General features: G+C 30.8%; 5 protein-coding genes across 6 annotated transcripts; 2 read left to right on the top strand and 3 right to left on the bottom strand.

The window, feature by feature from the left end:
* Positions 1-1,646: 1,646 nt before the first annotated feature.
* On the bottom strand, positions 1,647-4,951 carry LOC412767 (protein takeout). Its single transcript, XM_396220.6, has 4 exons — positions 4,728-4,951; positions 3,176-3,463; positions 2,092-2,241; positions 1,647-1,947 (listed from the first exon to the last, which is right to left on the bottom strand). Exons 1-4 carry the CDS (start codon positions 4,891-4,893, stop codon positions 1,796-1,798), a joined length of 756 nt encoding a protein of 251 aa, XP_396220.3. The 5' UTR covers positions 4,894-4,951; the 3' UTR covers positions 1,647-1,795.
* Positions 4,952-7,509: 2,558 nt separating this feature from the next.
* LOC100577064 lies at positions 7,510-10,132 on the bottom strand. 2 transcript variants are annotated; one of them, XR_003305297.1, is made up of 5 exons: positions 9,925-10,132; positions 9,246-9,511; positions 8,934-9,045; positions 8,454-8,855; positions 7,510-7,894 (listed from the first exon to the last, which is right to left on the bottom strand). XR_003305297.1 is itself a non-coding variant. In XM_026442678.1 (4 exons), the coding sequence occupies exons 1-4, from the start codon at positions 10,004-10,006 to the stop codon at positions 8,560-8,562; spliced, it is 756 nt and encodes a 251-aa protein (XP_026298463.1). In that variant the 5' UTR covers positions 10,007-10,132; the 3' UTR covers positions 8,404-8,559. The 2 variants fall into 2 exon arrangements, 1 of the variants encoding a protein (XP_026298463.1); XM_026442678.1 differs by lacking the exon at positions 7,510-7,894 and having other exon boundaries at positions 8,404-8,855.
* On the top strand, positions 10,104-13,735 carry LOC102655890. The gene is made up of 3 exons (XM_006561655.3): positions 10,104-10,186; positions 10,770-10,901; positions 13,364-13,735. The coding sequence occupies exons 2-3, from the start codon at positions 10,857-10,859 to the stop codon at positions 13,703-13,705; spliced, it is 387 nt and encodes a 128-aa protein (XP_006561718.1). The 5' UTR covers positions 10,104-10,186; positions 10,770-10,856; the 3' UTR covers positions 13,706-13,735.
* On the top strand, positions 13,519-17,115 carry LOC412768 (protein takeout). The gene is made up of 5 exons (XM_006561656.3): positions 13,519-14,014; positions 14,966-15,099; positions 15,674-15,846; positions 16,124-16,332; positions 16,430-17,115. The coding sequence occupies exons 1-5, from the start codon at positions 13,945-13,947 to the stop codon at positions 16,579-16,581; spliced, it is 738 nt and encodes a 245-aa protein (XP_006561719.1). The 5' UTR covers positions 13,519-13,944; the 3' UTR covers positions 16,582-17,115.
* Positions 16,992-21,181, bottom strand: LOC409602 (circadian clock-controlled protein). Its single transcript, XM_393105.7, has 5 exons — positions 21,025-21,181; positions 19,971-20,063; positions 19,106-19,372; positions 18,715-18,873; positions 16,992-17,579 (listed from the first exon to the last, which is right to left on the bottom strand). Exons 1-5 carry the CDS (start codon positions 21,092-21,094, stop codon positions 17,431-17,433), a joined length of 738 nt encoding a protein of 245 aa, XP_393105.4. The 5' UTR covers positions 21,095-21,181; the 3' UTR covers positions 16,992-17,430.
* Positions 21,182-21,482: the final 301 nt, after the last annotated feature.

The raw sequence follows: 21,482 nt of genomic DNA, 5'->3' as shown, positions 1-21,482 counted from the left end.
AATATCAATGAAATAAACTTAAGCAATAGTCGAAAAATCTTCGAGTCGAATAAATGTACGACAATTAATTATATTTCTAAATAAATTGAATGTTGAAAGAAAAATGTAAATTTTATATAATTTTATATTACATGTATTAATTTTTAATTGAAAATCGGATAAAAAATATAGATATAAAAATTTAATTTTAAGTTTAAAATTGGAACAGTTTTCGTTTCTTTGATATTATGGAATTTTCTACTACCTTGAATCAATCATATTCAGTTTATATTATATTGCGCAGGATGCAAAAAATTAAGTGACTGCATGAATTATATGATCGATCATAGTTAGAAGAATAATGGGGAGCAATCATCTTCATGTGATCCTCCGGAAACTTCAAAGTCGAAACAAATTAATTACCCTTCTTCTTTTTCTTTTTCTCCTCTTTTTTTTTCTTTTTTTTTTTTTTTTAATCATATTTTCCTCTAATTTCGTACAGGAAAAATTACGACATCTACTCGTTGAAATTGATAAATTGTCGGACGATAGAAAGAAAAAAAAATATCTTTCGTTCCTCTCCGTAAAAAAAATATAACAAATGAAATACAATCGACGTAATAATTATAATTTTGTAACAATTGAATTAATCGAATTAAAGATAAACGAAATAATATTAATAAACACAAGTAAAGTAAAATAAATAATTCTTATATAATTTTTATTATACCCCTATGAAGAATTTTTCGATTTATATTTTTTTTTAAAATAGTCATTTATATGTATTATGCAAATTAATTTTTAGAGAGAAAAAAAAAAAAGTTTATCCTGTTTCCTTATAATGAGTCATACAACAGAAAGATCGATTTCAAATTTGCAAATGGTAATTACATTTCAGAAAAGATGTTTTATTTATAAATGACGTCTATATCGTACGTATATATCCATATTTCTATTAACTTTATATTTTATTCTCAAATATATAATGAATATACATGTTACGCAGAATGAAAATTTTATTATATTTTATATTTTATATTTATCTTTAAAATAGCCTGTGAATAATTTTGCTTGATTTTTTTTCGAAATAATATTTCACAAAGCTCGATGAGAATTAATTTTTATTTTAATACAACGATAGTAATCTAGTAAAATAAATATTCACTTATAAACCATAAATACACAATGAGAAAGTATATGAGAAATATCAAGCAAGATATGTAAAAAAAAAAAATATATGAATAATATAAATCGTGATATAAACTGAAAAATGAAAACAGAGAAAGTTGCAATCTTATTCGATATATAATTTTTTTTTTTTTTTTTAGGATAATCGAAATAGAAAATGCTCGAAGCTTTCCTCCAGTTTTCATTGTTCAGTTAGTCATATGATCGATGAGTACACGAATAATATAACTTAATATGAATATTAAATCATTGATGATATTGATTCGATATTATCATTCACGCTATCTCACACAAAATATACAAAATGTCTACAAAGTTTTACATTCTCATGAGATATATGATTAAACCAAAAGAAAACATAAATATTTTAAGATTGAATTTAACAATTTAACAATTAACATTTTTGATAAAATGGTAAAATTACGTTTAGATATATTTTGCAATTTAAATATTTCATTTCATTCAAATTTAATTAATCATTTTGCTTTTTGCATTTGGTGGAAAATCCTTTTCCAAAAAAAAGATTGAATAAAAATGGGAGACATTTTAGTTATTTTGTTCTTTAACAATTAACAAAATATTTGGTCATTCTTGCTCGTTAACCGCCATCTTGTATCAATTTTCATAATTAATCTAGAATCCAAGCATCGTATGGTACCTGAGCAAAGATCCTTTCCACGAAAGTCGTCATTACTTGAACTAATTTCCTTCTTAGATCCGGTTTCATCTCTTTCAGCAATTCCTGGCTGTTGGTGTTAATGAAAAGATTCAACGCTGCCACTGAAATTATATAAAGAGAAATATTATTCGAGAGAAAAATTTATTATTTAAATTATTCATATTTTTCTTTCTTCAAGTTCTCTATCCCTCTTAAAAATTTTCGTCTTCGTACAAGAGGAAGTACTTTTGAAAATAAATACTTACAAATTATAGCATTGCTGTCGCGAACATTTTCAACGCCCATCTTAATATTCTGCACACTGAAATCCATCTTAAGCTGTTGCAACCTCAAATAACGACGATCTTGAACCAGGAATGGCTTCGCTCTGATGAATACTTTTGCTTTTACACCTTCTATAATCAAAAAAAGAAAAAAAAAATTATTTCAAATACTCGTAATTCCATGATTAAAAATTTATTTTAATTTATTAATAGAAGAATTTATATGATACGTGACAATTGATTTATTTCATCGCATTGATTTATCGAAAGAATCTTTATAGACTGTTCCTTTATGGACAATAAAAAATTTTATGCTCGAAGCTATCATCGCGAAGATCAAGACGCAGTTATGCAGAACTGGTTGCATTCTGCAAGGCGAATGCATTAGAGAGGTCAATGATACCATGCGCAATACTGTACTTCTACAGTGTTTCTCAACATGTAAAAACACTATTCGTCCCCCTGTAATTTTTTGAATTTATTTACGTGTAAAAAAATATATACATATTTATTATTGAATAAAAATTGCAAACGTTACAACGTTTCGTACGTACTTCACTTTTTTGTACAATAATAAAATAATATTTTAATAGAATAAATATTTTTTTTTTTTTTTATAGAATTTTTCTGACAATGCTATTACGCAATAGAGAAAGATTCGAATAAAATTTTTCTTTAAATATTGTTGTTAAGTTAAACAGAGAGATGTTTAAAAAGTGGGATCATAAAAGTTAGCTGAAAAACAAATTTGCATTGCGTCGGCGGTGAAAGTTGACGATGCTCTTGACTTTTACCTTTTCACTTAGCCCGATGTTCTATCACACTGCTCGCTTACATATTTTAAAATTACTGATACACTAATTTATACACACCGATTGGAACATCATTTCCTCCAAGTATTTTTTTTTAATATTGATTATTTTATTCTCGAGAACAATTTAATTCGTTCTTCTTCCTCTTTCCGTCCCAACGGTTTTATCGATTACGATTAAATCGGAAGGATTTATTCGAGAAAGGTAAAAATATCAGGTTTTTTAAACACGTTTCGTTAAAAACAATCTCTCACCGTATTCGCCCCAATAATCTCCAGCTCCGCTCGCCTTGACTAAAAGCAAGGTGCCACTCGACCTGTATTTCGCTGCAGCCCTGATTTTCGGAATGCTTAATGCTAATTGCAATTGAACCTCGTCGTCTGACAGCCTGGCCCTCAAACCTGTCACTCGTAACGTGGAAACGCCTCTTGCAGTGATGTTCTTGAACTGAGCCCTGTACCCATCCGGTCCCTCGCCAAGGGCAATATGGAGCTCGTCCAAGATGATGGGCTCCACCTCTGTGTATCCCAATTGCGGCAAACCTTACAAATTTCAATTTTAAAGTGAATATTCCAATTCTTCTTCTTTTCTTTTTTTTATAATAATATAATAATACAATTTTTTATTTTGTTTATATTTTAACAAACGAATTGCATAAAGTGTTACGAAAAATAGCGAAAGGAAATACGTGTTCGAATATTAATTAATCTATTAATTAATCATCGTGTTATTATTTATTTGTCAAGAACAATCGAAAGTTCAATAAAAAATAAAAAGAAAAGAAAGAGAGAGAGAGAAAAGAGGTGGAATGAAAGAACGAGATACATAGAGATTGATAAAAATTCTGTGTAACGTTTTATTCAATCTGAATCGAATCTATTCGATCGTTCTGTCTCGTATAGTGCTCGCGGAATGTAGGACACTGGATGACCATTCGAATACACCGTTATAACCTGCTTCTGTGTCTCCTCTCTCTCTCTCTCTCTCTCTCTGTCTCTCTATCTCTCACTCTGTCTCTTCGTTTAAACGACACCACGTGCTCCCGCAATCTATAATTCTCCGACTTTCGACTTCCGTACTTTTCATCAAATTCCAGTTTTAGAAAATGGGACTCTCGTCAAAAGAGAGAGAGAGAATAAAACGTTCGAAGTCATCGTGATCTAACGGATTTCTTGTTACGAATGCATTGGTTTATAAAGAGGGAGGGGACGTAAAGAATTTGTACGAATTTAATAAAAATAAAATTTTTACGATTATTATTATTATTTATAGTGTTCTAGAATTGTTTGTTATAGAAGAACAAAAAATATATATTTTATTATTTTTCGATTCGAGATTAATTGCGAGATTAAATAATATTTCGATAATTTTAATATTGAATTAAAACTGTTGTTGATATTTTTGCAAGATAAAGAAAGATCTTAATTTATCTTTTTTATTATTTCTGTGGGATCGACTATGCAAATCTCTTTTTAATTTAAATGAGAAATAGTAGATTTTTTCACAAAGAATTCTTTGACGAATAAACAATGTAATATATTAACGATTTAAAAATAACTGAAAAAATATATTTTGCATATATAATCGCATCAGATAGACTGAATGTAGAATGTAGAAATATTCATAAATGTAAAAATCCAAGAAAAAAAAAAAAAAGAAAGAATAAAAATCTACAACCAAAATTAAATGATCGAACAAAGATTTAAATGACAAGGTTATCCACCCTTTCCTTTAATAATTGAATCAAATGCAAATTACACATTCCATATATTAATCCTTTAACGACAAAGGCGAACAACATTTTACCGTGTCGGAAGCGGTCGGTGAGCACATTGGCCGATCTAGCAAGGCAACTCTCCACGTTGTAATCGCTTCTGGAGCAAGGTTCCAAAAACTCTAATCCCCTGTATCTTCCGATCGCCTGCACGCCGATCACCAACGAACACGCGAGCACAAACGAGATAGTCTTCATGTTATTATTTCTCTTACGAGCCTCCCAGTGACTTCTTCGATCGAATTTCTCCGCGTGGAATGACCGGCCGTCAGGGATGCACCAGGCCTTATACCACCTTGACATTGCCCCCGCTATGCCTTCGAGGCTTCCACGTACGAACGACAGAGAGAATTCAACGGTGGATCTGCTCTCTGAGAGAGAGAGAGAGAGAGAGAGATTTCCTTCAGTTTGGATTCACTTTTGGGAGAATATTGGATTATATAATAAATCGAGGATGATTTCTTTTGTTATCGGCAACAGATTGAAGAGGATAATTGAAAAGGAAACTTTGGAAGAGAAGTGGATCACGAAAAATTGAAGGGTTTTTCTGTTTTTTTCTTTTTTTTATTTATTTTTTTTTTTTTGTGAAGCGAATGATATTGAGAATAAAGTAAGATACATTGATTGGAGGTGAGACGTTGAAAGTTGAATGATTGCACGTTGTTGGAGAATTTGATATTCGAATAGAGAAAATGAAATTTACTAAGGGTTCGATGAAGATTGATGATTCGGAACTTGGTAATGATTTAATTATTTCTAATACGTTCGATAATAATTATTTTATACATATAAAATAGTATAAGCTATGAATGAAATGTATAAAAATCGATTATGTTAATTTATGATTAAAAAAGAAATCTGTCATGTTGTGAAACTATTTTGAAAAGAACTTAGCAAAAATGTCATTGTTCGGAGCGACGATGTCACGTCGGTAAAACAGATCCAACAGATCTGGCGGTGATTTCAATGCGTGTATAGAAATTGTGAGTAAATTATGATTAATACAAATCAGAATAATTCTTAAAAATTACATCGCTTCATTTTTTCCTTTCCAATTTAACTTTCCATTTGTGTTATCTTTTTTCCAAGAATTAATATAATTTCGTTCAATATAGTTACATTGTATACAGGTCAATATTTATGATAATTTTTATGATTTCGAGAAAGCACGATCTTCTCGAATCCGCAACGAAACGATCTTCATAAATTTCTTCTTCTTCTTCTTCTTCTTCTTCTTCTTTTTCTTCTTCTTCTTCTTTCCCCTCTATTACATCGAGATTGTCAATATGGAACACGATACGTTAATTATTTTAGCGGCTAACTTTCTCGCAGTCTCATTGTCCGCTACTTTCTTCAACAGCGTAGAAAAAACAGACAAAGGCAGAAACGATTCGCGAAAAATATGCGCTATTGTTGAAGAATTCTCGAAGAATTATCTCTCTGTTACAACGGCAAAACATCAGTGTTTGAAAGAATCGAGAACAAAGTAACTTTGAAGCATCGTTCATCATTGATTAACTTTTTCTCGAGAATCTTATCTTCCTTTTAATTAATGATAATTTACTTTTAGATTTAATCGATCTTTCTTTCTTTCTTTTTTTACATTAATAGAATCATCCAGGGATGATCAGTCGTCAGACTCTTTTGTAAATTTGATTTGAAATTTCTAAAAATCTATAAAAGGATCGTAATACAGAGATTTTTTAAATTATTTGGAAAACTAGGATACTCGAACAATCTGAATTCAACAATTTATGAACAAATTACCTGAATTCTATAAATGCAAACTTGACTGACTTGATCCTTTTATTCTCCTAGTGTTAGATAGGTGATGAATTATGAACAAATTGGACGAATAAAAGATACGAGAAAAACGGATGAACAATAGAAGTCAAAGAAGTGAATACGTGTTTAGCAAAGAATGTTAAGCACCGTTAATAAGCACCGTAACTCGATCACCATTAGAATTGATTATGATTGAGTCGCAAAATCGTGAGTAAAAAAATATTCACACGAATAATTCCAATTTCGAGTTAACCATTCCTCAATTGAATAATTAAATCAGAGAAAATGAAATAAATATTAGAGAAGATCATTTAAAATTTAAAAAAAGAAAGAACAAGAAAATATTCACACGAATAATTCCAATTTTGAGTTAACCATTCCTTGATTGAATCATTAGATCAAAGAAGAAATGTTGGAGAAGACTATTTAAAATTAAAAGAAAGAAAGAAAAACGAAATATTCAATAATTCCAATTTTGAGTTAACCATTCCTCAATCGAATCATTAGATCAAAGAAAACGAAACAAATGTTGGAGAAGACCATTTAAAATTTAAAAAAAAAAAAAGAACAATGAAATATTCATACCAATAATTCACATTTTAAGTTAACCATTCCTCGATCGAATCATTAGGTCAAAGAAAACGAAACAAATGTTGGAGAAGACCATTTAAAATTTAAAAAAAGAAAGAACAACGAAATATTCAATAATTCCAATTTTGAGTTAACCATTCCTCGATTAAATCATTAGATCAAAGAAAACGAAACAAATGTTGGAGAAGACCAGTTAAAATTTAAAAAAAGAAAGAACAACGAAATATTCACACGAATAATTCCAATTTTGAGTTAACCATTCCTCGATCGAATCATTAGATCAAAGGAATCGAAACAAAATTTAGGAGAAGTTAGAGTTAACTATTTAAAAGTTAAAAAAGAAAGAAAGAACAATGAAATATTTATACGAATAATTCTCGATCGAATCATTAAATCAAAACGAAATAAATCTCGAAGAAGAAGTGAGGCTATAATTATTAAAAAAAAAGAAGATTTGAAAATCATTGTTACACATTAAATATAATAATAAAACAGGAACGTGAAAGAAATCCACGTGATCCACGAACGTATTCATTCACGATGCGCAAGATGCTCCAATTACTCTTCAAAGAAGACAATGACCGCCAAGATACATATATATATTCTCGATGCGAGCATTACGTTACCTAATGTCTTCCTTTGAACGCAAATTATCGACGTAGAGTCGACGTACCACGAGAATGCGAGGTCGTAGACCGTCAGAATCTCAAGGCGAGCAGCCTATCCTGACAGAAGAAGAAAAGTGTTCGTAAAATGCTCGATACCTCGACGAGGGAGATGAAGGGAAGATTCGTCCGATTTCCAAGAACCTTTTGAATAAATCCTTGAACGTAATTTGAGACAATTAATGCATGATCTTGCACGGTTGACACGAAGCGTACGGATGCAGTATGGAATAAGAGATAATTCTCGTTTCATCCTGATTGTAATTTTATACACGACAAGAAATGGAACGATTTAAATTTGATCGATTCTCGAGAGAAATGAAATAATTTAAATATATTCTTGTTCTATTCGAGGAAAGAAAATTTTATTTTACTTAAATTCAAATTGTATAACACTATTTTCATGTATATATTCTTATTTCATTTATTTTTATCATCGTTTCATTTTCTAAGGTGATCTAAATTAATATTTGTAGAATTGATAAAAAAAATTGAGCAATTGCAATTCAACGTAGCAATTAAAATCGTATTAATTATCATTCGAATCATCGTGAAAATGACGATGACGAAGATATTTCTAAAATTAAACTATTCGATAAAACTATTTTTGATTTAATAATAGTATTTAATATTAACGAAAAAAAAAAAAAAAGAAAAAAAATATTAATGCATTTTCTCTACTTTCTACGCTTTATACTTTGTGATATTCGTACTTACATACTTAATTCTCTTCCGTCCCATTATCCCTACACGACAGAGCCTAGTTGTCTCTTTCGTCTCGTTCGCCTCAAAGAGAAAAGGAAATCTTTTTAAACGGATCTCTTTAATCCTCGTAAGGATATGGCTTGATAATTTTCTCGAATGGAAAATTGCGGAACGTGGTGTCGAACAATTCGAAATATCCGTCAGAGATGAGCTCGTTAATTATAGGTGTGCTTATCTTGAAGAATTGTTTCCACGTGTTATTTATCACTATGTCGATAAAATTCTCGATCAATTTGATGCCGAAGAACAAATTCGTTACGTGTAACTTCATGTCTCTGATCGAGTTTAACTCCACTCTCACGTAAACCTTTGATCCTGGTTTCGCGATAACCGTGGTCGTTTGAACTAAATCGTCTGAAAAATGATATGAGAATAATTCAATTCTTAAGTATTGATAATTTTTTTTTTTTTGGATTTAATAACATCACTTACAAAGCTGTAACGTGAACGTTCCTCTGTTGTTTATAGTAGAATTAAACGTAGATCCTTTGAATTCGTATCCACCCTTTAGCCGTTTGTCCGGGAAATTTTGGGTATACACCACCTAAAAATCGAATAACAAGATTATTATCATTACAGATATAATAATTTCTCTAAATAGGGAAATTATGTATTGATATTAATACGAATAAATTTTCGACGAAATAACGATAAATAATTCATATTATTTTGTCAATGAAAGAATCCATAAGCTATTAGATTCGACAATTATACACGTAGGTACTCAAAATCATTCATCTTCACCTTGTAGTTCTTCAAATCGCTGGTGAACTTGATCACTTTGCTCAGATCCCATCCAACTTCCTCGACGTCGGTCATTGTAATGACGAAGCCGAAGTTGGGTGTACCTCGTGACGTGCGAGCTTTTTTGATAAAAAATGGCTCGAAGGGGATGTGTGCTCCGAATTTGGGAACACCTGTCTTAAAGTAAGGTCGAATCTCGTTTAATGCATATTGAATACACTCGTCGAAATCCGAGACATTCGGGTGGCAATCCTTGAAATGATCCTCTAGAAAAAAGAAGAATGATATATTACTGTTGATGAAATGAAACAATGAGTTAAAGTTTAAAATTAGTCTGAAATTATTAATTACCAAAAGAAGATAAATTGTATCATTATTTTAGATATTTTAGATCAAGTATAGTTTTTGAGATGTGATAAATAAAAGAATGCAGAAAATTGCAAAAAGATTATTCACTTATTTTAACAAATTTATCAAAATAATCATCATTCCAAATTACAATAGAATTTTAATAATTTTAAAACGTAGAATAATTTGAAAAAAAAATTAGAAAAGAATAATTTACTTTTAATAAGATTAAACTTCGTTCTATATATATATCATGATTAAAATATTGAGAAGTAACTTTAAAACTCTATAATTTTCTTAATCTAGTGGAAATGAAAAGACGTCTATTTACCAAATTCTATTCCTATCGATGATGAGCACAGGAAAAGCAGCAACGTTCCGGAAATTTTTATCGACAATAGCATCTCGTTCATCGATAATGTACTTGGTCGATAATCGAACGAACCAACAGCATTCAGTTTTCTTCAAGGTAATCACAATTCTAGGCTAACAAAACTGTACGTACGATGCTTACACTTTCACTCTCGACCATACATCTGAGAGAAGAATTAACCGTGTTTCGGTTTTGAGCGAGGATTTACGGATAATCTTACGTAAGTTTCCGTCGAAATATTGAGGAGATTAACATCTGAAAAAAAAAAGATATTAAGAAAAAAAAAAAAAAGATATCATGATTGAAAACCTATTTTGGAAAGTATACTTTTACCACTATTTTATTCTTCGTCAGGGTCAAAATTGTGTTGTGTAATTTTTAATTTTATCGTATAATTATCTTAATTTTGTGAAAGTTTTTTTAAATGAATAATTTAATAAGTTGAGTGGATTGAATTATTGCTGTGAATAGTCGAATAATTTTTTTTTTTGTTTATTTTATTGATCTTTATAAAGATATTTTATTGAAAAAGAGAAGTGTGAAAAAAGAAATCTTTCTGAAGAGATAGAGAGAAGAGAGAAGAGTTCTTTTTTTTTTTTTTTAAATTCAATTGGAAATAGTTAATAAAACTGTGAATTTTTAGATACATGAGTTGTGAAAAATTTTTGTGAAAAATTTGAAAGTGTAAGTGCCTTTTGTTCATGAAAAAAAAGTTCATGAAAATTAATAATAATAAATTCGATATAATGATCAATAATCGTAATTATAATATATTTATCAACACAGTTTTTAACTTTATTTAGAAAGTACGTGTGATTTATACGAAAAAAGGATTTATAAAATTAATTGTATGATAATTTTATCATCATACAATCTTTTTAGAAGAAGAAATGAATTACACAGAAGAAGACAAGTACTCAAAAAAATTAAAGCAAGTAAGTAAATATTATACTACGTATAATTATTTGTTTCTTTTCTTCATCTGAATCTATGTCAACCATATGCAAATGATGTATATCGATTGATTATAAATTTATTTAAATGCTTTATCCAACTTTTTCTGCTGTTTTTTTTTTTAGGCATTGTATAAAGCAAATATAATAAATATCTTTTTATCTTTCATTCTAATTTTCATTGTAATTCGTAATTATTCTACATTGCATTCTACAACCAATTATGAAATATTATAATATATTGAAGAAATTTTATATATCAATGTAAAGATCGCTTTCGCGACCTCTTTAGTAAGTGAAAGTTTTTTATGTAATATATTAAGGTTATAAGAAATAATTTTGGCTAAAATTTTGAGAAAAATTAAATTATTAATTTTATTTTTTGGAAAGTAATCATTATAATACAAATTATAAACTGACGATATAAAATTCTAATTGTAAAATTATAAAAATAATTTGTAAAACAGATATTAAAAAAAATTAAATTATTTTTCAACGTCAAATTTGAAATTATTTCACGTCTTTTTGAACATAACCATGGTTGGTTGCTTCAACACTTTCATGAATCCATACCTAAAGTTCAGTCTATTGAAAATCTGATTGCACAATAGATTACAAATTGCGCAATTATGGTTACAAATTCGTTATATTATCTCACATTTCGATTCATAATATAAAAAGTTCATTAATTTTTATTAAAATCTTGAATATATTTACTCTCCTTTATCATTTCCTTTTTTTGTCATAATATTTTTATTATTTTTTTAATTTTTATTATACTCAAGGAAAACTTGTTTTCATTAATAAGAATTGTATAACTGATATATATTAAATTAATAATATAAAAAATAATAATAAAGATTCAATATCTTTTTAATTAAAAAAAAAAAAGAAAGAAAAACTAGTATTTCTTGAAGAACAAAAAAAAATTTTCAATTTTTTAAAAAATTCAACATTAAAGTTATATGATAACGTTTTGAAAAAATTAATGAAATGCAAATCATTGGTAATATATTCTATGAAATGAAAAAACATTGATAAAAAAAACATTTTCAACATTATTCTTCATAAATTATTTTATCTTTGACAAACAGTTTGACGTTCAAAACGTCAGAGACGTTAAGACGTTATTGTCTTTCACAGTTTTATATCAAACCATTCCCTAATCCATATTTATATCCATGTTTTTTCTACTTTTACTCGTAAAATATTCTAATATTGTTTGTTCGAGATTATTTAATTTGTATCAAAGCACATACAACATCGACTAATTGCTCGAAAGATTATATCACTTTCTGACAAACATCCTGAAACGATGTACAATTTGATGATGTATCAGATTTTTGCGTAATATTGTCTTTTAGAGGAAAGAACAAAAAGAAATGAAAATCAATACAAGATATTGGTTGCCAATCAGGAACAGAGGCGCCAGAATAGGGGTGCCAAATTGTTTTTCGTGATTTAACATTCAAAGAAACTTCAACGAATTGTCTATTTCAAAAAAAAAAAAAAAAGGAAAAGGAAAAGAGTGCCATTAATACGAAAAGGGAAATCTCAAGAACAGAGCACCATAAAAGTCTTTTTCTTCAAACAACAATAGAACAGACGGAATAGACAATTGCAATGATCAGGAAATCAATGAAATCAAATGATGTCATAACGTCTAAATATGAAAAAAAAAAAGAAAATATCGAGAAAAGGAAAATCAATCACGAAGCTACAAAGATGGAAATAAAGTTTAAAGGGAACGGAATAAATATCAAAAAAAAAAAAAAAAAGGAAAATAATCGATATCGAAATTATTATAGCTGGGAAGAAGATTTTATTTTATGGAGATACGTTTTGTAAAAAAAACAAACTGGTAGATTGTCTCTTTTGAATTCAACAACATCAATCATGGTGTCAAGTAAAATATCACCGAATTTGAAAAATAAAATTCGAAGGATAAATTTCAGTCAATCAAAGTCCATTTTATATTCATTTAAAATTCCGATTGACCGAATATTCTTTAAAATAAATTAACCTTATGCTCCGTAATACTTGAAATTCTTAAAAATGTCCAATTAACCTAATTCGATATTTTTCTTTCTTTTCTTTTTTTTTTTTTTGTTATTAATTTGCATAGAATACGAGAAGAAGTTAGCCACACGATTTCGAGAATCTTAAAGTCATATCGAAAGTATTAATAAAAAGAAATCATCGATGAAACTGTAAGAGAAAAAGCTTATATTTGCACAATGGATCTAACTTAATAATTAATATAATATTTAAACGAGAAATAAGATTGATACCTGTATTGATCGATAATTCTAATTTCCCTTAAACTGACAATTATTTCTAGCCACAAACGTGTCATTAATATAATTAATATCTCTTCACCACGATGAATATATTAAAAATAGAAAAAAAATCTTACCTGCACGAAAATCTTTCCATATCCTAAGGCAGGATTCCAACAACAGCTAGGAAAACGACAAAACGACGTCATCGACTTCCAAAGAAGAAAACATATATGTATATATATATATATAGAATTAAAAAGAAATAAAGAAATAAAAATCGATTCATTATCGACGATCAAGGCCAGAAGCAGAGTGTTCGAGAAACAGAAGCCAGGGTTTAAAGGCATTCCAAGAGGCGGCTTTCCAGCCAGTAGCCGTCAAGATTGGAAAAGATCGAAGACCATCCGCGTCGTACGCTTTCGACACAACGATCTAGCCAACGATCTTCTAACCATAGAGACTCGTCCCAGACGAAGAAGGCGCAGGTGCACGTTGCAGCAGTGAAAGTATCCGAGTGCAGTTGCGATCTGTCAATGCCCTCTTGCATAGTCAGTCGAGGACTAGCGAGGTGCTGTTTAGATTTCGAGCTCGTTGAACGAAAGTCTCGGGTGTCTGGTTCCGCTGGTTCCGCGCCGCCTGGCCAACCCGATCTCCACTCAACAATCGTCGAAATCCTTTCCAACATCGTTCCAATTCTTTCTTCGAGCCTTTAATCGAGGAGGAAAGAGAATCTTCGGATCGAGATGATCGCCGCCACTTTGTGCCTTCTCGCTATTATATCCGGTGCAACTACCCTCTCCATCGACTCTAATCGTGAGTAATTAAAGATATTTTTCTTTTTCTTTCTTTTTCCTTTTGCTTTCTCGACGAACGAATGATTTTCGTTGGAGCTTGGAGCCGAGCAGGAAAAAACCTGAAAGTGAAAGTTTGATAAGAAGATATAAGGTAAAAAAGGATTATTATTTTTCTTTTTTTTTTGGATCAGAGAGATTCATACGATTTCATTTCACGCTCGATCAATTAAGAATGGAAGAAGTTGGAGATACGTTGAATTCTGCCCGGTTGAATTTGTGAGTGTTGATAAGAAGGCGCTTTCATTTTTTCAATCGGGTTAAATATGGAATAAATGATGGATTTTTATATGGCGTGAAACGAGGGAAATAAGAGTGTTACATAAATGTGTTATGCGAGGGAAAAGGGTCATTCGTGCAAGTATCCCTCAAGAAATTTCATTAGAATTTCACAATGTGCGGTTTCAGAAGTGACAAGTTGTCTGGCAACTACCTTTTCGCGTAACCAACGTTTCCGCTTGTTTCCTTGATTAACGATCATTAACTTTTTGTTTAATGATGGCCTTACGTTTGAGGCGTTTTTTTTTTTTTTTATTCGAGCCGAATTTACATCGAACAATTCAAAGAGAAATTGAAAACGAACTATTTTTAACATCAATTATCAATCTTAGCCGGGTTACGTAATAATAAATTAAAATCTTTCTTTCTTTTATCCTTTTGAAAATTGTTCAATTGTTGTCAAACAATTTTTCTCTCGTCTTTTTTGCAATATTTCAATAAATTGGAAGAAATATGGTAAAATTGTAAGATTCGTAATCAATAATCTACTTGATCGAAAGAAAGATTAGAAAGTTATACTGCAACTTTCTGTCGGCAATTACAAGAAAAATGTTCATTGATACATGATGAATAATAATAAACATTTATCTTATCCAATTAACTTATTGCCAATTAATTGCTTCGATAATTGCAGCCGAATACATAAAACAGTGTTCGAGAAGCGACCCGCAATTGAAAACATGCCTCATTGACGCGCTGCACCATCTGAGACCTTACTTAAGCGTCGGGATACCGGAAATCGAGCTGCCTTCCGTCGAGCCATTTCGCGTAAGTTCTCACCAACTTTCGATATCCTGTCGTTACATTGAAAATTAATGCTTCCTCGTTAATAAAATTATTACACATTTCAATTCTCACTCTTCCTTTCAGCAATTTAAATTTCAATAAGTATCAACTTTTTAGAAGAACTTTTAAGTTACATGAAAACGTACAACTTTAGAACGATTAGAAAAAATATAAATTTCTTAATTTTTCGCGCCCTAACTTGGCAAATTTTATAACATAAATGATAATCAATAAATTCCTTTTCCAAAACACACAGTTTACAAACTGGGATAAATCGTGATCACAATTTCTTTTCTTTCCTCGACCAATTTTATTGATTTTGTGGTATCTCGAATTAGAGATTAAAATCTCTGATTGGTACAAATAATTTCAAAGATCGATAAATTGACCAGATTCTTCTAAATATAGATACCTTTAATTCAATCTCTAATTCGAGATACCACAAGATCAATAAAAATTGGTCGAGGAAAGGAAATTGTGATCACGATTTACCCCAGTTTGTAAAATCTCATTTCTGGCGTGTCTGTCTTGAAACTTGTGCTTCTTATTCTAACAGATGGACGAGCTGACTCTCTCCCTGACAGGTGGCACAAACGGTTACAAGGTTCAACTGCGCGAATTATTCGTAAGGGGAGCGAGCAACTATACGGTGGAGAACATTAAACTCGGCTCACCCTTCGAAGCCATTGTACGAATGCCAGCCCTCATCTTGGACGCCCATTATTCCAGGTACACGATCTGCAAATTCTCTCTCTCTCTTCTCCATTCAGATCTTGCTCTCCCTGACCGTTAACCTTATTAATTTTTTTTCTTCTGCTTGCACAATTACAATGTTGGATTTACATTATTATTATTATTATTATTATTGTAATTTCTTTCTCTTTCGATGAACCGATTTTCGACGATCAAATAAATTACTTTTCGATTTAATTGTTAGAAGAATTTCTAGAAGTTCGATTCGAATCGCAGGAATATTTATTATTACATTTCGTATTTAACACGCCAGTTCAGGGGTGTTAATTATTCTACCAGCAAGTGGCAATGGAACGTTTCACGCGCGATTCGATGATGTCACGGCTGTGGTTAAAGGCACCGTTTCAACGAGAGTGAAGGACGGGAAAACGTATCTGAACGTGGATAATCTTGACGTTGTCCTCGACGTGAAGAAGGTGCGGATGGGCGTCCACAAGATATTCAATAACAATCGGATCCTGAGTGAGTAACAAAAATGGAATCCTGGAAATTAATTTTAAAAAGAAGATATTATTATCGTTGCACACGATTTGGATAAATTTTTTTCGTCGTTTTACAGCCGAGGCGACGAACCTGTTCCTCCGCGAGAACGGGCAGGAGGTGTTAAAGGTGATGGAGCCTCAATTGAAGAGGAAGTTATCCGTACTTTTTGCGGGAATTGTCAATCAATTGTTACGCCACGTGCCAGTGGAAGTTTTCTTGCTGCCCTGAAATCGCGTGTTTCTTCTTCTTCGTCTTCTTCTTTTTTTTTCCTTTTTTTTTTCTCTCTCTCTCTTGTTAGAAATAAGCGAAGAAACAAATTTAGTTCAAGTTAGTTACATACATAGAGTTAGGAAATTAATAACTTGGGTTAAAAAACAAGATTATAAGGTACAAACAATATCGATTATTCGATATTTCAATTTGTAATTAATTATATAACGATCGAATTTATTGTAAAGTGTATGAAAAAAATATATATGTATATATATTTATAGATGTATAGATTTGTATTTTGAATAATCATTTATTTTCGATGATATCACTTTGATATTGCAATGATATTCATGCAATGAAAAAAAAAAAATCTAGTTTGAAGAAGAGAATTGAATAATAATTGGAAGAAGAAAATTAAAACTATCTTCTGTTTAAAGGACAACAGTTTAAGAATCAATATTTATTGCTGATTGTACAAAATCATAGTAATCATCTAAATTAATATTTAATTATTTGGCTTCAAACTTATCCAATTAAAAATTTCAAAAACAATTGAAGAATATAAACACTGTTGTATCAACAACTGTGTCTTCAAAGATTAAAAAAAAAAAAAAAAAATATTCAGAGATCACGTTAATCGTTCAAATGAATTTGAATCACAAAATTTTCTTACAATCATTCGTGTTATATTATTACAGTATAATCAATCCTTGATTCTTTCATTTCATCTTGCTACTATTACAACAATTGAAACATTCCATTCTTTAGTTTCAACGAGGAAAAAGACTTTGTTGAGTCTGTTTTTAAATCTATCATTTTTTTATATAATTATTTGTTAAATATATTATATTCTCGACGTTCGTTTCAAGGAAAGATCGTCGAGAACGGTATCTTTGAGAAGAAACGATTGGAGAACTCGGACAGATACGTATCCCACATTTCTATTAATTTCGGCAACATTGTTCGGTATACCAACGGCCAATATTCGTTGATGAAGACCAAAGCAGCACGATCTGAAACCAGAAATTAGATTCGTTTTCAAGATTGGAAAAATTATTATCGTTTCCAAAAAACGATTATACGAAAGATTGTTAAACATTGTTGAAGAAAAAAAATTACTTGATAAATCACTCTTAACGATTAATCGCCATTGTCAAACAAACAAGTAATAAAAATGTATTGGAACACACGATTGAATTGTAATTACTATCGTAAGTTGAATAAATCATTCTACTCTGTCTCGTAAATTTCATTGCGCAGAAAGTTCATTGATTACAAAACAAGGATCTCGTTATTTTCAGAAAAGATAAAAGCAAAGGAAAAAAATTTTCAAATTCAATTAGATCCTTATTTACTGCGCATACTATATATATATATATATACTCTAAATTCAGAATTATCAGAAATCGAAATCAAAAGTTGAAATTTCTTGATAAGGATTTTTAAATAGAGCGAGAAATATTACTTTTACGCCTTCGCTTTCAAAATAATAATTCTATATCAATCGATATAGAAAAAGAAAAAAGAAGTTAAATAATTTTTGGAATAGAAAAAAAATCAAAGCCTGTATATAATTAAGAGATATTCTCAAACGGATAATGCAACGGAGGAAAAAAAAAAAAGAAAAAGGAAAATTATTACATCCGCAAAAATCAAAAAATTTACATTCTTCAAACTCGACGATCACGTAACATCGCGACGATACGGCAGAAGGAGGAGCATATACAACATAACCAGAGATAAAGTTACAAGAATAAGCGGCAAATAACAGCGTATAACGATTGCATGCATGCTAATTAAACGACAGGATTCTCTCGAAAAATACAGAAGTCTCTCTCTCTCTCTCTCTCTCTCTCTCTGTATGCGTGCGCTTCGTACGTAACATTATGCAATGCGATGTCGAGACAACTAGTCTTTCTATCTAAACTAAATGAAAGTTTCCACATCGATTCGAAGCATGCGACTTAAGGTAAACAATTATCTTCTCGTACTTCTCTTATTATGTCACGTATATACATTTCTTTCTTTCTTTTTTTTTTCTTTTTATATAGTAATCGTGTCATCGAAATTTGCATAATTATTATTGCACGACTCGTGCATCGACATGCATCGTTCGTTAATCGGTCATGCAAGGATTATCGCACTTACTCAGTTCTTCGTTCCCGTTGAAGAGATCGCTGAACCAGACCTTCATGCTGCTGATCGTGGGCGCGGTTTTGAAGTGTTTCACGACCCATCTGTCGTTCACTACGTGCCCCGAAATGTCCCAAACGGTTCTGATGTTTTCCATGCTGATGTTGAAGAATCCTGTTGATGTAAAAACGTTGTAAGTATAAATAAAGATAAAGAAAAAAATTTAACAGTCTTATCATTAAGGATGAAATTTATTAAGTAATTTTCTTAAGTTCCTAAAATCTTCAATTTTCCTTCCTTTCCTCATTATTATGAAAATTATAAAATAATGATAATTTTGTCTTGTTTGATGATTAATTAAGAATTTTTTTTTTTTATTATTTATTCATTTGTTATTTATACATACCTTTTCCACCCATTTTGAATGTAGCCAATGATCCCTCGGCTTTGTAATCGCCATCGATCAGAAGCTTTGGTATCTCGACGTCAATTTCCAGCCGGAAGAAATCACCATCCATTTCCGGTTTCACGGATAAGAAACGCGACTTGGCAAGCCCGTACAATCGAACATCAGCGATTGATATTTTTCCACGAAGTTGTCCACTCTCGTGTTCCATCGAGTATGATTCCGTGTAATAGGGATCGAGAGGAGGTATATCGAACTCTGGTAATCCTATTATGGAAAATTCGTGAAAATTGCAAAAAAAATATTAATTAAAAATTACGAAATATATTTTAAGAAAAACTTTGCTTATCTCTGTTTTGAAAATAAAAATATAAAGTTTATTGGAGAATGTTAATTACGAAATGAAATGTCGAAAATGAGTAAAGAAGGTATGTTGACATAACTAAATACTACCTAAAAAATATTTGCCAAAGTGAATGGAACATGTTTACCATGTTTGAAATAGTCACGAAGAAAAAGAAAGAAAAGTCTCGACCAGTCAAAATCTTCGACCAATTCTAATTTCCCATAATTTCTTATCGTGGAAAAACAAGTTGATTGTTTACGGATTGAATAAAAATTGTTCTCGTGATGTTTGCAATACAAAACGTTGTTATGTAATCTTTCTCACTTCAAAATAACCCACGAGAGAAATGGAAAAATGGATGGAGCAAGGACGACTTCGAAACGAGTTTATATAAAGAAAAAAATTGTGATTATTAGATTGTGACGTGTTTGGAAACAGAGTTCGAGTATATACATAAGTGCACAGTTCATTTGAATATTTTCTGCTCTGATGGATAATTATCGAGAAAAATAATGTTACCTGGAACGAATGTGGGCCATGCTTCTTGAATGGCGAGCCGCAAACATGATGAAAAATCGTCTGAATCCCTTTTGCAAGTCTTCACTGTTGCAGCTGTGAAATGAGATTAAAACCGATAAAGAAAAGTTTTAAGATAAAAGTTTTAGGTTGATTTAGTAGGTGAAAAAACCAAGTTTCAAGCTGGAAATAGAAGATTTCGTTGTTTAAAAAAAAAAGAAACTCAGTTAATAGAGGCTAATAAGGATTTGATGCAATTTTATAACTCGATAAAAAAGAAAATTGCCGGGTGATTCATGAGGGAAAACAAATGCGCACAGTGAATGGTGGTTTTCAAGATTTCGCTTTAAAATTTCAACCTACCAGCACATTGGAATTATCTATGTTAACTTTCTACTTCACTAGTTCTGTGAAACAGAATAACAGAAACTTTTACTCTAATTCGAGGTAAAAATGAAACTGCTTCGTATATCGATCGTCACGAACAATAATGATTTTAAAAGTATTTTTCAGTAAATTTTCTATTGCATTTAATTACTTTAATTTAATTTATTTCCTCATTCTATTTATTCCTTCGTTTATTTAATCCATTTAATCTGATCAAACTCTAATTTTCTTAAATAATTATAAAGTTATTATATCTCATTAGATATATCATTTCCAAAATTAAATAATTCAAAAATTATGAAATATCTAAAAATCTACTAAAGGAATAAAATACAATTTCATAATCCAAAAAGGAAACAAAAAGTTTCTACATTTTAATCGAACACTTTAATTAAATCAATCCTTTGCAAAAGATCTTCCCTTCTCCAAAAAATTATAAATAAATCAAAACGATATTGCGATATTCTCAATATTTAAAAAAAAATCCACAAAAAAAAAACAAACAAACAATCTTCATCTCTTTTTATTCTATCTTTTTTGCCCCTTTGCAAAAATCTTTCCTAAAAAAAAAGACTCTTTGTCAAAAAAAAATAAATAAACAAATAAACAAAAAGATAAACCATATATAGGAATATTCAAAGAGATATATATTTCGATCCTCTCAACTTACGAAGTTGATAATCCCCCAGGACGAGGGTGGCGGCGCATAGAGCGGCGACGACCACGGCTTGGAACGACATAGCGCTGTACGGTTAAAAATCTTTCAGCTAGCCTAGCCAATTATAAGCGGTCCGTTTATATAGTTCCCAGCGCCAAGGACTCGTGGCGGTGAGCTACGTTGCAAAATTGCATGTCATTAAAGCGCGCCAACACGTGAGAGGCGAGAAGCGGCCCGCTTCTACGCCTGCCCTATGAAACGGGCAGAGAGTAAACGTGGTGTAGTAATGTGTCGTGGATTCCGGTGAACACCCGTAAACCCGCTCTTCTTTTGTTGAACGCACCGGTTCTGATCCGGAGGGGGGTTGATCCAGCTTCGACTTTTCTGTCACTGCATAGGCATCCCTGGCTCGCCGAGCCGATAGCTTTCCTCTCGCGACCGATGCATAGACGTTCTGCATAGACGTTCTC

Source organism: Apis mellifera, linkage group LG9 (assembly GCF_003254395.2).
Source record: "Apis mellifera strain DH4 linkage group LG9, Amel_HAv3.1, whole genome shotgun sequence".
Taxonomy (NCBI): domain Eukaryota; kingdom Metazoa; phylum Arthropoda; class Insecta; order Hymenoptera; family Apidae; genus Apis; species Apis mellifera.
The sequence above is the reverse complement of the archived record's forward strand: the minus strand, read 5'-3'. Positions and strand labels throughout refer to the sequence as shown.